Source organism: Erithacus rubecula (genome assembly GCF_903797595.1).
Source record: "Erithacus rubecula genome assembly, chromosome: 3".
Taxonomy (NCBI): domain Eukaryota; kingdom Metazoa; phylum Chordata; class Aves; order Passeriformes; family Muscicapidae; genus Erithacus; species Erithacus rubecula.
The window spans coordinates 34,136,065-34,153,671 of NC_136689.1; the positions used below are offsets into that span (position 1 = coordinate 34,136,065).

Consider the following 17,607-nt stretch of genomic DNA (forward strand, 5'->3'; position numbering starts at 1 on the left):
CTTTATTCCCACTTAAATGCTGTTGTTCTGTTGAATTGATATATAAAAAGCATCTGAAGATAAAGATGACCAGTTTGTAGACAGTACTGAACCCTTTGTTTCTGAATAGTAATCCAGGAGAAAATTTGAACTCAGTGCGGTGTCCCTTTGCTTCCCTGTAAAAGAAGGGGAAAAGGCTCATAGAATCATAAAGGCTGGAAATGGCCTCCAAGACTATTGAGTCCAACCTTGGAACAAGCAGTTCCCCTGCCAACTAAACCACAGCACTCAGTGCCACGTCTGGTTGTCTTTTGAACACTTCCAGGCATGCTGACTCCACCACCTTCCTGGGGAGCCCATTCCAATGCCTGACCACCCCTTGAGAAATTCTTCCAGCTGTCCAACCTGGACATGCCCTGCTGCACCCTGAGGATGTGTCAGTAGTCAGTGTACTGTACAGGACCTGCTTTACAATTTATTATATTCAGCCTTTTTTAATTTGCTTGATTTCCTTTTATATTGGTGAAGCGTTTCACACTCAGTTAATCCCTCCCTCATGGTCTAATAGGTAACTAAGTACCTGAACATAACTATATAAATGTACAAGTTCACTGAATTGACCAACTTCTTGAGTGCAGCAGAACATTGTTGGATGTACGCACTGAGCAGCAGTAATGTGGATTTGCCACATGCTAGCAGTGGATGTGAGGTTGGACTGACCAGAGTTCATCAGGCTCAGCCCTCAGCAAGCTTTAAACACCCTTGTTCAAACTGTCACGTTCATGATCCCATCCCATAACCTGGAAGTGTCAAAATACTTCAGTTGGTGCCAGAGAAGTTCTTCAGATGCTTAGCAGTGGATTTTCATGTCTAGTGGGAAAAGATGGTCTGATCTTCTCTTTGCACACTCCCCAGCCCACCTGGGGCACTGAGGTGTGTAAGACCTGGAATCTGATACCCATTAACTCTTTCTAAAGGTACAACTTGGTTCCTTCCACAGTATTTGCAGCTCTTCAGTCCTGGCAGCTCCTTATTCATTGAGCTGCCTTTCCTGCACTCTGAAACTTTCTTGAGCTGTAGGAGAGGGCTGAATTCACAACTCTGGGCTGCAGTTCTAGCAGTAAATAAGACATCCACAAAGGGGATTAACTGGGAAATACCTAAGGGTACACTGGGGTGCACTTACACTTAGGAGTGCTAGTTTGTACTATAACAGAGACTGTTTGCCCAAAATCCTCTTCATCCCAAGCTGTAATTATCTGCAATGCCAAAAATGTTAGTGTCAGGCGCTCGAGGGAGAGCCAGGCTGCTCTTCAGCCCAGCTGGGTTACCACAAAATCATTAAACAGATTCTTGCAACTTCAAGCAAGTCTGTGGTTGTTAAATTTGCTGTGGATTACATTTGTCTGGATAGTTTCTAAAACACTTATGGACAATCCACTCCAGCATTTTTTGGTAGCTGAAGCACTTAGGTGAAAAGCAGAGAAGAGGCTGTATTGAGTTCAAAATAGCCAATTAACTGCTCTTAAAGGCTCAAAAAAAAGTTTGTTTTTTAGGTCAAAGATTCTAGACTCACAGGATTTTTTAAAAAAACCCAAAACAATCAAAAGACACAAAAAACCAAACTCCTGTCTTGACTGGGGCAACTAAGAGCATTGCAGAGGTTCAGCTAATGATGTTCTAAATCCTTATCTTGTTTTAAGTAGGAAAGCATCAGAATGATCATCCCTTTTACACAAGGCAAACCACAGGTGCAGGATTTTTTCTTTTCACTCTTCCTCACACAAAGTTCATATTAAGCATTGATTTCTCATAATAAGTAATTTTTGAAATTATTTAAGCTTTGAATCATTTGCAATGCCTTTTTTTTTCACACTTTCAAATGAAAAAAAACAACAAGAATTAAGCCAGAGGTATTTAAAATATAATTGATTTTGCTTAAAGAAAAGCAATTTAAATCCCTGTGTACAATGCATTATTATCATAAAGATTTGATGCAGTTGAAAACCAGAGCAGGAAAACTACCATCCTGCAAGTAGACATTGTCAATGCCAAGTACAGAGTTACAGACAATACTTCCCTACTACTAAAGAAGTGTCTGGCACATGCTCATCAGCAGCCTGGGCTGTGGAATCACTCCCAGGCCAGAGCCACTGAGAGGATTGTCTGTGCTGCACTTTTAGGCTTGGGACAACAGGGCAGTTCTTCATCCTGAGAAAATTATGGATTGATTTTTCTACACCCATAATGTTCATCTTGATTTAATATGCTTCATTCCAGTTGCATATTCTGGTTCAGTAGTGGATTGTTTTAAAATAAAAACAGCTGCAGAACCCCTATGGCAGATGAAAACAGTGGCAATTGATTAACTGTCTTTATTGTGAAGTTTATTAAATTTGATGTAATTGATTCTGGTGATTCAAAGTTTCTACAGTTCTCAAGAGCAGCTGCGTCAGAGAAATTGGACTGTGAGCCTTGGCAATTGAACAGCTCATAGAGAAAACGAGCAGGCAACTTTTTAAAGTAACTTTTCTGGCCTTGTGAAATAACCATGATTTATTTCAACAGAGTAGAATAGGACTTACCTTGTTCCTTTCTGCTGTTCCCAATAATCATCATTGCATGGGCATGGCACTAATGTACTTTGAAGCTGGACCACTTGGCCACAAGCAGCCAACTGCCTTCCCAAATGTCCTTTTAAATTCCCTTCAAACATTAGGGGCTGTATATGCTAGGAAAAAGTAGAACCACCTGAGCAACAAGATGACCAGCAAGCAGATTTGCTTCAAGTGGGAATGCAGGAAATGTCATGGCCTCCAAGCCCTGACAGGATCTGAGCCTGGAAAGGCTCTACAGAATAGGAAGTTGCACAGCATCCACGTGCTGGCACCATGCCACTTTTTCTGGGGCCTCTGTTCACTGCTATCTGCATCCTTCCATCACTGGGAGTGCCAGGGATACTGGAATGAATGGTGGATGTACTGTCCAGTTTTGCTGTTGAGGGTATGTAGGGTCAAATAGCCCCAGAGCACAGGAAGAGCAGCTGGAAGATCCAGTCTTCTCAGTGCAGTTCCCAAAGATGATGAGATGTCAGAGCAGCAGCAAGAATGAACATGGTATAGGTGCAGCTGCCAGTGTTGGGTCCCTCCTCACTTCTTCAAGCTTCCTTCCAAGCACTTACTGCAAATCCCCCTCTGGTTAGCCTACTTTTACAACTTCTGCTCCTTGTAAGTATCTTATTTTTAAACAAGTCACAGATGGGGGAGGCAGGAAGCAGAGCAACCATCAGGCTTGCCAACAGCCTTGCAACAGAGGCTTTGCCTCAGCTGAGCAGCAAAAATGCTGAGATGGTCTAGCACCTCCTTGGCCAGCCAAGCACGACAGAGCTGCTGGGGCTGCCATCCTCCCTCTGTGTGTGCTCAGCCCAGCACGGTGCACACACATGGAGTGCACACACACAGAGCCTCTCCTGGGACAGTAAACAAGGGCACCATGGCCAAACAGGCCTTGCAGGTCCAGCAGGTCTGGCCTTGGGTAACCAGCCAGCCTCCAGCACCACGGACTGGCCGTGCAGTCAATCAGACCATTACTGGGCCATTCATTAACAGGGCTCTCCCAAGCATAAAATTGGCTTTTCCCCTGCACTGACTAATTACAAACCCTAAGGACTAAAGTATAGCCCTCTCTTCAAGCTAGACAAGGTACTTGGCAGCACAGGAGCTCTCCCTGCCCGAGTGGGTCCAGAGGAGAGGCATGAAACCAGTCAGCAGCTGTCCTATGAAGGAAGGCTGAGAGAGCTGGCATTGTTCAGACTGGGGTCCAGAAGTCTCAGGGGAGACTTTACGGTGGGGCTTTCTTTTCAATATATACAGTTTGTAACAAAGGCTGAGACAGACTTCATCAGGGCTTAAGGATAAAAAGCAGGTTGTTAGCTGCTAGTGTAGGGTTTTGATTACACAAAAGAAAGAATTTTTTTGTGGTGAGACACTGGAACTGTTTGGCCAGGAAGTGTCAGATGCCCCAGCCCTGGAAATGTTCAAGGTCTGGTTCAATGGGGCTATGAAGAACCTCATCTCATAAAAAACCATCCATGGCAGAGGGCTTTAGAGGTACCTGCCAGCCCAAACCACTCTGTGAGTCTGTGACCAAGTGAGGAGGCTGCTGTTTGCTGCACAGCAGTGTTCAGCTCCCAGCAGCTGCATCAACTTTTAACTCTGTACTGCCGCAGCAAAAGCTTGATGGGCCCAGCCGTGTAATTAATCTATAGTGGGTTTGAAGTTTTGGCTGCATGCAAAAAAATTACAAAATTTTAATTGACAGAAGGATACTGTAGCTTGGAGGTGGAAGCCTGGCTGACACTATTTGCCAGATAGTTACATTCATTGCTGTTGGAATCCTTTTTGGGATAGGGAATACCCCCCCACACCCCCCCCCAAAAAAAAAAGAGGAAAAAGTGTAGATAAGCCATTTTAGCAGAGAGAGCAGACCTTACCTAAGCTGTTAAAGAAGAGCCAGTTTTCTCTTTAAACTAAAATCTTTCATCTATCCCAGAAACTCACTCTGCAGGGTGTTTCTTTTATTTTGGATTTCTACAGCTATAATGGCAGTAGGAAAGGCCTGAGGACAGGCGTTGGATGCCATATGCTTGCTTCATCAACAGGCTGGAGCGAGGGCAAAAAACAAGTTTAAAAGTGCTACACAATTAAATCATCAAATCCTGTCTCCATCTAGGTGGGTGGATAACAGCTGGCTGCAGGAAACAAGCATGCTGAAGGTAACAGGAGCAGGATGCAACAGGGAAAAAGCCCAAACTCCTATTATTTCAAGTACAATCCTCAGAATAAACCCTTGACGCATAAAATACAGGAATTTAAATTATGAGCCACTCTGCTGTTACAGTTGCTTATTTTTCTGGACTGCTTTGGCAGTCTGTGTGGTGTACCTGTGGTCATCTCTGCCTTGAACTTGAGCACCAGAGCTTCAGAACACCAAAGCCTGACATTAGAGAGCAGCCCTCACTGTGGCAGGTGAGAGTTTGATTTTCAGATAGATTTTTAGAACACAATGAGACGAGCCCCATGGGGGACTTTTCTGATCTGGGGTTCAGCTGGATCTTGGGCTCATCCAGCCTTTTCAACATTTTCCCTGGATTTAGAGTCAGCAACCATGGCTCCAAGAGCCAGAGACACAGGAGCAATTCAAGGCTCTTCCCCCAAAATGCCAGTCTCTGCTCTGAAGTCACAAAAGCCTCCCCAGGCTCCGAAACCGATCTAAACATGGGCCACCACTGTCCTAGCAGGTCTTTTCCAGCTGGAAAAGAGCCTGCAATGACACTGATCTGGCTGAAAACTTGCCACCCTCCCCCCAATTCCCCCCCCCCCCCAAAAAAATTTAAAAATTACCCTTGAAGCACAGAGGCCACAGAGGGGTGTGAGGCTGCGCAGTGAGGAGATACCAGCAGCACTACCACAGCCCTCAGGCAAGACCTGTGGACACCTCTACCTGTCACCAAACCACAGCCAAGCTCACATGCAAGATACTCACAGTCATTGCTGCTCTTCATGGAGGGAAATGATTACAAGACACCTTACTTGAACAAAATCTTGCTTTTGTTAGTTCTTAACCTTCCCTTCCCCTCCAGCACTGAGCAGCTTTTGCTTTCATTTTAAAGGGAAGTGACCCAGGTCTCCTTGGAGGCACGAGACCTCTTGGCTTCACCAGCCTTTGCAATGTTCTTCAGTTGCTAGTGCTGTGCTTCAAAGCCTGGCTGGACCTCAGTGTGCAGATCCATCTCATGGCTTGCAGTTTAAACTATGGGAATGTTCCCAAAACAAAGCATAAAAGGAAATAAGATCAAAAACTAATCAAGAGTTCAGGAAGAAAGGCTGCACTAAAAACTACTTGACCACTTGCCCCCATCCATTTTATCAGCTCATCCTGTTTGCAAATATTAAATGCAATTGAAAACCAGTAAAAATCCATAATGGTACTTTTCCTACTTGAGATTTGGAGAAGCAGATTGAACTGTCTGTCCGAGGGTGGTTTCTAATGAACAGTGCAGCTTGTCTATAAGTGGTTTGGGTTCCTCTCTGTTCCCCATAAACATTTGAAATATTTAATGCAGGGCTTAATTGAGTTTGAGATATATAATGTTGTTTTCTTTAATGGTTGTTATCAAACTGAAAAAAGGAAAGTCTTTCAAGATATAAGAAAATGCTTTTATGGCCCCAAAAGGAGTCCTGTTGTGTAGTGCCACCAATACAAACTAAGTTCCTTTCTGCAAGACCCAACTGCGAAAGTGAAGTAAGTTGGGACCAATCTTACCATGGCTCAGGTAATGATGCTCCTGCCCCCATTGCACAACAGCATCATGGTGCTGCCAGAACTGCAACAGCTGCAGGAGCCCAGGTTTGCAGGCTTTTCTCCCTGCTTTGCACAAGGGGACAACATTTCCCAGTCATCAGAGATGGTGGAAATGAGACTCCCATGCAGGGGGGCCAGCAGGGCCTGTACGTACCATGGTAGGAAATGGAAACTTCCATGATGGTGAGAAATGGACAACAGCTCCTGCTCTGGCAGACTTGCACCCACAGGACAGAGCCAGTGCCATGAAGCCCCTGGGCCAGACAGAGGTACCAGTTTGTTGGCTGGTCTGGAGATACATTTTCTCACTTCCTGAATACAAAGTCAGGTCATGATACACAACAGCATTCACAGCCTTTCAGCCAGGACACAACCAAAGGGACAGATTGCAATCTACAGATGGCCTGATTTAGAGAAGAAATGACATTTATCCAGGCTAATACTCCTCTGGAGTATTAAGACATCTGCTGTGTTCCTAGCCCAAGAACATCCTGTATGTACCAATACAGACATACAGGTTACCCTCCAAATCAGGGGCCTAAGCTGCTTTGCTTTCCCAGTGTTTAGAAAGTGCAAGACCTACTGCTCCCATCTTCATCACTCGCCTACCCCCAGAGGATTAGGATTCCCCTTCAGAAGCGGAAAACTCAGAAAATCCTCCCCAGAAAAGAACAGATTTCTTAGGAACTCAACTCAAAAAGTGTTAAAACTATCTCCTTGAAATTCTCTACTAGAACCAAACCAGGTCCACCATTGTACCCAAATTCATTTCATGAGCAAGAGCCCCTGAATGCAGTGAAATCCTTAACATACACCTACATGCCCCATCCAAAATACAACCATGCAGTCAAAGCAGGTAGTAGGGTACCATCTCTGTACTGTCAGAGATGGAAAGCTATGTCTGAAGCTTCCTATGTTTTCAGCAACTGACATCAAAATGAATGGATCTCAGCCTTCTCAGGACGTACAATGAATTAGAATCCAAAGGGATCACAAAAGCAGATTTAAGTGCTTCTTCCCCCACTTCCCATTTCCTAATAACAGTATTTAGTTTCCAAAAACAACACCCTTTTTTAAATCTTCCATAAAAATGAGTTCTTACTTCCTTGTTTAACAAGCCCAAGCATAGCATGGAAAGGGAGGCTGCTACCCAGCCTCTGAGAAACCTCTGTATCATAGAGATAGGACACAACTAGAAATTCTTATTCAAATAAAACTCAGTAAGGGAGTAATTGCTTAACCCGGCCTTTTGGCACCAAAGTTTAACAGGAGGTCTAGTTTCTTTCAGCTTCCTCCTCCTTGGAGAAAGAACTTCTGTCCATAAAGTCTCAAGAGCACTCAGATTTCACCTGTGGAAAGTAAACAGACACCTGGTTTTAGTTAACATGACTTATGCCTGGCAGTCTGGGATTTAGATGATGCTATTTACTTACTACTTATTTGGAGAAGTTAAAAACAAAGGTACAAAAAAGATATTACCATGGGTATTACTACGGTCCTGAACAAATCCTATTTTCATCCAACAGCTGCACAAATCACTGAAAAGTTTAACCACATACTTCATTGTGCACATACACAAAAATAAATTACACACACCATCCCTTACTTTTCTACAGGCACAGTTATTAGCCTAATTTTCCTTTGTTATCATGCTCAGTCAATTAGAGACAGCATCATAACAAAGGAGGAGAACGGGGAGAAGACATTGACACTGCCTCTCCTCCCAGGTTTCCAGCTGCTCTGCCTCTGAGCTTTCCAGGCTACAGATAAAAAATTTCCCAGCAGAACTTTGTACAACCTGAGATAAAATTTCAACTACTCTTAAAAATGGGGTCACCTCTCTATTCAGCTTCATCTAATTGCTCTTCTTTCTTGTCATCAATTGAATTTGCAGTTTAACTTACATGTTCACTCACTTCCAATGTAACCTTTACTGAGGAAACTCCCTCCTCTCAACCCACTTGAGTAACACATTATTTCTGTGACCTGTTGCACTCCAAAAAGTCAACTCCTACTCTCCAGTTTCTTACCACCTCTTCATTATTATGGTGCTATAGAGGAGGTGCCAAAATCAAAAGAACTAATAAAGCTACTCAACTACCTCTGCTTTACTGGAGACCTCATTCATGTTTGACACACCAAAAATTTCCAGAAGTCAAAAGTTACCCTCAAAAATCTGTTGCAGACAGTTTAAAAGATGTGTTAAAACTCCAGTTGAAAATATTGCTGCACGTGCTTCTTTAGTGAGGCAAAAATTCTTAAGAGTAGTTAAAAAGTTCCACTTCTTTACCTTCAACAGAAATGTAAAATGCCCCAAATAATCACAAATTAGTAAGGCTTATAAAAACCATATTTGAATACATCTTTTGTAAAATCATCTCATTTTAAACATGTCAACACTTGAAAAAAAATCTTTCATTGCATGTTGGCTCAGTAATTAATTATGGTTAGTGCTAAAACAAATCCACATTTTTAGTATGAATTCATCTACCTTCATTTTCTTACTACTTAATATTTCATTTCTGCTAAACTTAAAGCTCATTACTAAGTATATCCTATGTGTATTTACTAAATGAAATTAAGTCACTCTTCAACCATAAAGTTAATCATGTTGAGCTCCTACACAGCCATCTTCTGGTTTTTCCAGTACTTTATTCCTATAGCTTTATAGCTTTCCTTTTACAGCCCCTTCCAAACTAGAGTTTTCCAGGACTGGTTACACTAATGCAGACAGAAATAAGATACACACATTTTAACTACATGTCAATCTTTGATCAAGTAACTTCCTTCAGCCAAGAACCAAGTATGGATGACTGTACGTGTAATGCATGTACTTTCCCAGCTTTAATTCACTTTTTCCTTGCATTTAGGTTCTGGGCATACACAGTAGGAACTTGGGTTATTTCCTCCCAGCTGAGTTGCTTCAAATCCCTGTTTTCATGGCTGTATTTTGCACAGCAAGGCAGGCTATTTTACAACAGTAATTGATGTAAACTTCTACTAGTTCTATCTGTTCTATCCAAACTGCTTGGCTTCTACCTCAAGTAACGTCTGAAGGTCCCAATCCATTACCCTGGAGGAAGGCCAGGGTAGGAGGAGCTGGTTTGCTAACCCTCAATGGTTTGTTTGAACTGAATAAATTAGAGATGTTGGCTGACATCACAATTTCTCTTGCTTGTGTTACTCCTTACACTTATATACTGTGAAGAGACTGAGACTCTATCCTTGTGCCAGCATCTGATCCTTCCCAAGAGCTAATTTGTCAAGAAGACAGAAATCACATCCCAGACAGCTCCCTGTTTCCTAAAAGAAGCATGTCACTCACTATCTACTGTCTCCTACCCCAGCATACACAGTCAAGGGCTCTCCTTACATAGATCTACAGCCTCTGAAGCATTCACTTCCAGAGCCACGAATCATTAGAAAATGTCTTTTATTCACAAAAAGGGACTCAAGGCAAAATTATTTCATTAGCTCTCTACTCTCAGTGTTTTTTCAACTCCTGGTTTTGGCTTTGGGGAAGGCAAAGGCAGTGAGTTACACACAACAAAATGTAGCTCGTGGAAAAAAATCCAAAATGTGACTAACCAGGCAAGGCCTAGGTTCATGGAGATGCTTAAAAGCTCCCTTTGATACAAACTGCATCGCATCTCTGTGGGGCAAACTGCATGCTTTCGTCAAAGTACTTCCTGAGAAAACACCTCCCACTCAAGGAGAGCCTGAAATTGCTGCAGCCAAATCCACTTAGGGGACAGGATGGTCACAAAGCTACTCCTAGGAACCCCTTCAAGCTGATGATGAAATGGCTGAAATGAAGCCATTCCTGACTGAAGGACATGGAGCATTCTCATAGGTGGGTGGGATCACAGAACCACAGAATATCCAGTGTTGGAAGGGACCCAGAAGGGTCACTTTAGTCCAACTTATGGCCCTCCACAGGACTTTAGTTAAGTTCAAGTTAATGTTTTTAACACAGTCACATAGAAACCTTGTAAGCTTTGGGATGCTGAAAACTTAAAATTTCCACTGACTGACGACAATAAGCATTAATTTGTTCTTGATGGTTATTGCCATAGTGCTCTTCAGTAAACACTGACTTTGGTGGATTTACATGTATTTAAATATTATCCTTCTTTCTTCCTCCTTCCCTCTCACCCCCATCTGGAAAGAATTATTCTGTAAGTCAAATGACAATCATTTGAGTCATACAAAACAACATGAAACCAAGACTGTCAGTAGATTTATACCACATCCTTTAGGAGTTTAGTTTAGTTTAGTTTCACATCGTGAAACATCTAATGGCTTTCATAATTTTCAGCAGATAACTTGAAATTAGCCATACCACAAACACAGCAGCAGATACGCAGTTTCAAATAACTCTAAACTGATTTTTTTCCTGTGCTATGCAGAAACAGAGTATGCTATTTAAAGCATATTTAAACATTCAGCTATTTTAGGGTTTTCCCCACTTCTGAGTACAGTGTTATGCAAAAATCAGTAGATAAGAGATTATCTTGTTCTAGAAGACATAGAACACTAGTCATACATGGCTGGCATTATTCTAGATGTAAATTTGGAACAATATTAAAATTTAATCTCCTTCTATGGTGTTTCATGCAGAGTTTCCAAAACAAGTAAATGAACCACTGCTTTTGTGTGTTGTCCCCACCACTTTTTTTTAACTATAATTTTTTATTTAAATAAGACACAGGAACTTCTATACCGAAAAAAATACAAAACAAAAGCCACACATTTCCTTGTGTAAAGCAATATTGTGTGATAACTTGAATACTGTTCAGCACAGTGGCTAGAAATAACAGTACAACTATGTACAAAACTTTAAACAATATTTGACAAATTTCTACAGCTGGATGTAGAATACATTTGAGATAAACAACTGCTGGGAAATTTACATGGCAAAGCATTAGCTTTAACACATTTGGTTCAAAACCTTCAATTCTGCTAAGAACAAATGTGCATTTTAATTAATATTTAGTTTCTCATGGAAAAAAATATAAAGAACATGTAATGGCATTGCAAATATTGTACAGAGATCAGCACTGATCTAAAAACCACTCATCATATCCCCTGGTAACCTAACATCAATAACTGAGACTACAATTTCTTATCTGGACACAGCCAGAGCATAAAAAGGTCATCATACTGCAATGTTAGTCTAGAAAGAAAAATATTAAAAGGAATGGATACTTACATCACGAGTATTTTCTCCCCTTTATCTTCAGTCTATAAAATATATAGTGTTTTCACCTAGGCCTGAGATTAGTAGGGTTAAAGATGGCTGTTGTGTTTCAAGAAGCTTTTTCACATGAAAAATGGTTAGAGACAGACCTCTCTCCTTCTACTACATTTTCTGCAAGGGGAGTCAAAAAACAGTGGATGTTTTATAGGCTGCAAATTCCACCTTGTAAGACAGTGTTAACAAAAACTCAGTAATATAAAGGAAGCAATGCTTTATCTCCAAAAAAAGCACATATCTAGTGAGTAGTTACTGGTGGCTCACTCTCATCCCCCTCCAATCTCATCTTCAAAAGCAGAAAAAAAAAACCATAAAAGAGCATGTTTAAATGCTCCTAGTAGCTGCAGGCTACTAATCTCTTCAATTCCTGGAAAAGGTGAACCTTATTCTCTTAGGAACAGACAGCATAAATGCAGTTCCACTGAGCTGAAAGCAATGGAGCAAGAACATCAAGTTTATTTTGCCTTTGGGGTCCTCTTTGTATCACAGGAAATTGTCTCTGTAAGCAATGCTCCTCTTTTTCTAGTACAATAGAAGAGCACCACAAACCCAATCTTGCCATGTACTATTTTGAGAAAGTGTCCAGCCTGCAAAACCAGGATTATTTTACATGGATTTTTCTTTTATTCACACTTAAGGAGGGGGGGAAAGCACACTTTTACACACACAGCTTAAGTAACTGAAAGTTATGGGAGAAGCTTTAAGTAACATGAACTTAAAATTATTGTTTTCCCCACCCCTCTTAGAACACCCACTTGCTAATTCTGGACTTTCATCCAAACACAATTACTCACTACATAAATAAAACGCTGCTCATCTAACACTGCTCAACAAAATCTGAAAACCTATTTCCAACCAGCAAATGAATGAACATTTCCAAAAGAGAAACTAAACATTAATTTGACTTTTAGACGGTAACAGTAGCATTTCACATCCTTAACTGCCAACAAAAACCATGAGAGGAAATCCCCAATCGCCCCCCATGAAACCTGAAAGAATTTCTGTCTTTTAACAAAAACATTCTTGTCTTTCAAAATCCTCTCACACACAATGTGGAATGTTTCTCATGTACAGCCTAGTACTGAACACTTTATTTGCAACAGTTTAACAGTCATTAACTGAGCAACACCTGAAACCTTTAAATGCCACAATTTTACATCTATTGAAATGACAGTAAATGCAACAGTTGTTTTACTTGTAAGCACATGACAAAGTGATATACATCACAGATTTGCTGGTTCTCCTCATGTTCATCCATGTCCAGGGTCATCATTCACCTGGATCTGAATGCACTTATTCCAAGAAAGTGGAATGTAATGAGGAAATATAATGCATAAAACAAGGAAAGGCAAAAGAGTGATGTTCCCTCTTTAGCTTTGTAGCTGTAAAATATTTTATATTCCAATATGATATACATTCCAAGTTACCTGAGTTTACACTTCAAGAGAAGTACCTGAAGCTAGGCCATAGGGTGGGCACTGTGCAACTGCTGTGGCCATTTTTTTTTTTTTTTTTTTTTTGCATTGTGTGTATTACAGAAGTTAGAAACATAAACACCTGGATCAATTGTAAACATAATCCTGAAGTACAGTATTTTCCATAGGACACAACACAGCAAGACATTTTCTATTCAGACAGGCAACATTTTTTTATATATAGAGAGAGCTTATTTATACTGTAGAATTTGAAACAGAACACAGAACACAGTACTAATCTGGTCAAACGTACTATGAAATGCATAGTCTCCACTGAAAATGCTTAATGTAACATGGATTCTGCAGGCATTACTGCTTTCTCACCAAAAAATGCTGAATATGGATTCTGTCCCTGCCAAGAACAGTGTTGAGATATTTTTTTGAATGCTGCTAAGTATTCTGTGGTGTTCTGAAAGGTTGCCACCTCATGCAGATGTATCTGAACTAGGATCTCCTCCCTCCTTGTCTCGGGGCAGAGGCCTGCTCCACCTTGCTCTAGATGAACACGTAGCTCTGAGGAGAGGAATGCTCTTCAGTCTGAATCTCTTGCAAAAGCGGCTGCTGCTGCTGGGACGGTGGCTGTACCGGGAGCTCTGGGGAGTCCATTGTGCTGGTGTCATCTGACAGAGATGAGAAAGAGACCCGGGACGAGAGCTGCTCAACAGTCAGGGTGCTCAAACCTGTGCTTTGACCAGAGCTTGGAGAGTTCTTCAGCGTCAGGTCTGAAGCGGGAAGGAGGGGGCCCAGAAGTTTTACAGGACAGAAAGCTGATCCGGTTGGGATGAAATTAACCTTGTTTTTGTCAGGACATGAAAAGAGAGGGGCTGAGACAGGCTGACGAGACCTACAATGAGAAAAAAGATTATATACCCGGCCAGCTGAGGTGTTTTTCACATCATGAACTTTGTGGTTCTATACATTGCTAAAATGTGAATGACAAGGAATGGGATTAATTGGACAGAGGGGCAAACATCTTCCATATTGGTAGTCAGCTAACTGATCCACAGCATTAAAAATAGTACCATCACAAAAAATGACTTGGTAATTACTGGACAAACATGCAACTTCCAGCATGAAAAATCTGCAGTACATATGCACATGAAAAAATGCCACGGTTAATTTAGAAGGGCACAAATTCTTCTTTGATAGGCGATGCAGCAAAAACATATTTAGTCATTTTAAATTCCTTTGAGGACCTCCATAAAACAGACCTCTCATTTCCCATATTCCATAATTTTGTCTGGAGGCTTTTTCCACAACCCAACATAGCTCCCTTTACCACCCAGTGGGCAACAAATGCTGTTAGAGCAAGAAAGGTCCCCTCCTTAATTTTTTCATCCAAAGGAGCTTAGCATGCAACCTCAACAGAATGTGCTGTGCTCAAATACTGCTGGTCTAGGGGAAAAAGACATGATGTCCAAGAGTTTAATTTCCAATTTCTTGCTCAGCAAAAGTACTAAGCAAAGTCTATGCCATACGCATACTACCATCTACAAACACTTTACATATGTTTCACTCCATTTTCTATGTTTTATGTACACATCAAAATGCAACCTGTGCTCAAAACTGATCATTATGACAAGGGATATTTTTGCTTAAGCCATGGAAATTTAAGATGTTTTAAAAAATACACAGAAAGAGATTCACATAAATGCTTAGGAAATTTATGTACCTTATCCTTCCTGCTTGGATTTTTGTTGCGTTTTATAAATGCACAAAAAGAGGTAAAATACTCCATTTTCTCTTCACATCAATGTAAACACTCGAACTTCTCTTCTGCACAAACTATAAAAATAGTTTGCTCCTGAAAAACCCATCAGCTGGAATAGTTTATTCATCTGCAGTTGAATAGGCTCAGTAAACAGGTTTACTGCTTTGCAGATACCAGCTGATATAAAAGGCATTACTTACGACATTTCCTCAAAGACCTTCACTCGCTCACATCCCTCTGGGGGCTCTCGTTTGAACATGTAGCTGTTGTTTGGTTTGGGAGATGAGGCATACTTGGGCAACGGTGAGCTACTCCCACTGTCTGAAAATTTAAAGCAGTTATATTACTAGAGATTGAGAGTGCTTTATAATTAAATTCGATTTCCAAACAAGATGCCTTTTTTCACAATTTAGCCACTACGTTGGTTTGCTTCTACCACAACGCTTCCTTTATTGCAGGCTACTTCTAACACCCTTGTATAGCACATTTCTTCTGAGTAACAGCTCCGGTGCAGCAGCAATCTATTGTATAACAACACGTAACAGGAGGATATTTTTATCCAGAACACTGCAATCGGAACAAAGCAGAGCTGTGATCCTGGAAACAAATACATTCTTTATTACACAATTCAAAAACTGTAAATGAACAAGGTAATATGCATAATACATGCAGAAGAATTATGAGTGGTAATGATAAAATGCCTTCTCACTGTATAAACAGTGTTATTCAAGACATGTGCATACAGCTTGTATCCTGTTTTAAAACATTTCTTCACTCTAATATTGGCCTCAGTCTCATGAACAGCACAGAAGTTGCAACAAAACAAAACACATTTGTAACACAGGTGCTGCTACCTCATCATTACAATGTCTTCTCTTACTTGCTTCACAGTTGTGAAGATGCTTTAATATCTAGAATAAAACTTCTACAGTTTCTCTCATAATTACTGGCTGTATGACAGGTATTCTTCATAACTCCAGCTGCCTGTGTGCATTTTAACCAGACACACTTAGAATTAAAGGTGTGAAGACCTAAGACAAAAGGCAATGGGAAGATTTATTTGTACTTCTCAGAAAGTATGAGAGAAGGCTCAAGTCTGGTAATGACCAAAGCACAGAAATGTGAAATATTAAGACTAAGAAAGGGTTCATTTTAAATAGTCATGTTGACAACATGATAGTAAATGAATTCAGGAAATAAAGTAGGTACAGAAATCGTTATTCACAGAAAATTAGCTTTCTGCAGTGGCTTCTATCTTTTCAAAGAGCAACATCTCTCCCAGGGTAGCATTATTGATTCCCTATTCCCTGCTTAGGATTACAATTAAAGAATGAAATAGCAAAATTTATGAGGGCCCACCAACTTACAAATACACCTTAACTGGAAAGAAATAGCTGCTCTTGCTTTAGCTCTTTTGAAGTCTTTCCACTAATGTGGGGTATATTATTTTCAGCTCAAGTTTATAACCTTTGTTTACTTTCCTGTTGTGCATATGTGTTGCCTTTTCAGCTAACCAAGCTTCAAGCACTATGATCTAATTTCACCAAAGTAGACAGATTTGTCTTTAACAGGTTGCAAAGAGTAACTGTAAAAGCTATTATCATGACTCAAATACAAAGGCTAATCTTTAGATGTTTTGAAACATTTCTGCTTCCTCTTACAACAAGAAACAAATTAACTCAAATGTCACACTTCCCTTTGAAGATTTATTATGAAAGATATGAGATTATAAAAATGTTGAAGTGAATCTCAGTAGCACATTGATTATTCAGCTCTTTCCTCCTGTAGAGTGAATACAGAACTTCTATTTACAGAATTTTTGGTGTTAACTGTGAAGGCAGAAAATGCTTAGAGACGATACAGATATTTGCCAAGTTGGGAGCATGATGGTCCTGTTGGCATCTTTCCATTGTTGGCACACACCACTCATTCCAAACACAGAAATCATTAACAGAACCCAGACAGTTTGTTTCCTCCTTCTAATATTTAAAATTGAAGATCCAAGTTTCTATTTAAAAAATTAGAGACATAAAATGTACTACTGTTCATTCCACCAAATAGTGGAAAACCATGGCAGTACATCCAAGGGAAGAATCAAACAGAATTCAAAGTCAAGTCAGTTCTTGGAAGATTTAAGTCTTGTCTACTAGCCAGTTCAGCTTTCAATCAAGTTTTTGGTTTAGTTAGCCCTGCCTGGCTGGAACTTTCTACGTGAGACTGCTGCAAAACAAGTATCCCTTTACCCTTCCTGCTTTTAAAGCTTATGAAGTTGGAGTTCCATTTTGACCAAATGTACAGCACGCACTATTTGAGGAACACGTGTGGTTGTGAGGAGACTCGCACGTACAAGTCGGGTGTTGGGCGAGAGCAGAGGGGACTGGGAACAGAGCTCAAGTGGCAAGAGGTGGAATTCACAGCTTAAGTCAGTCTCCACTTACAGTATCCTGTAAGGTCTGCAGTGCTAAACTGTCCTGTCAGTAACCCATGACACACAGCAAATCCATGTGTGTTGTCCGAGTGTTCTATTGCATGTTTGCTGCTCTCTGAGGCCCCAAGACTGCACCCTCTGGTCCCACCAGCAGGGAATGCTCTGCTGCCAGCGTGTCCCAGCCCACCCATCCCATCCCACATTGTCCCATCCCATCCCATTTTACCCCATACTACCCCACTCTAGCCCATTCTGCCCCACCCCACCCCACCCTGCTGACAGCGACTGATCACAGAATCTTTAAAGGGAGTTTCACTGCTGCAAATGCACAGCAGACAATACAGAGCCTTATCACACAGAATTTCTGGACAGATCTTTAAAAACACATATATTC

The 17,607-nt window shown here is 40.9% G+C and overlaps 1 protein-coding gene across 4 annotated transcripts in view; it reads right to left on the reverse strand.

The window, feature by feature from the left end:
- Nucleotides 1-10,992: 10,992 nt before the first annotated feature.
- GLCCI1 (glucocorticoid induced 1) overlaps nucleotides 10,993-17,607 on the reverse strand; it is a 53,700-nt gene continuing 47,085 nt past the window's right edge. For 2 of the 4 annotated variants that reach the window (XM_079299432.1, XM_079299431.1), the window contains exons 7-8: nucleotides 14,986-15,106; nucleotides 10,993-13,918 (exon numbers count right to left, since the gene is read on the reverse strand). In XM_079299432.1, coding sequence (XP_079155558.1) covers nucleotides 13,570-13,918; nucleotides 14,986-15,106 — 470 coding nt within the window. In that variant the 3' untranslated portion in view covers nucleotides 10,993-13,569. The remainder of the gene's footprint in view (nucleotides 13,919-14,985; nucleotides 15,107-17,607) is intronic. The other 2 variants (XM_079299434.1, XM_079299433.1) reach the window with 1 other exon arrangement.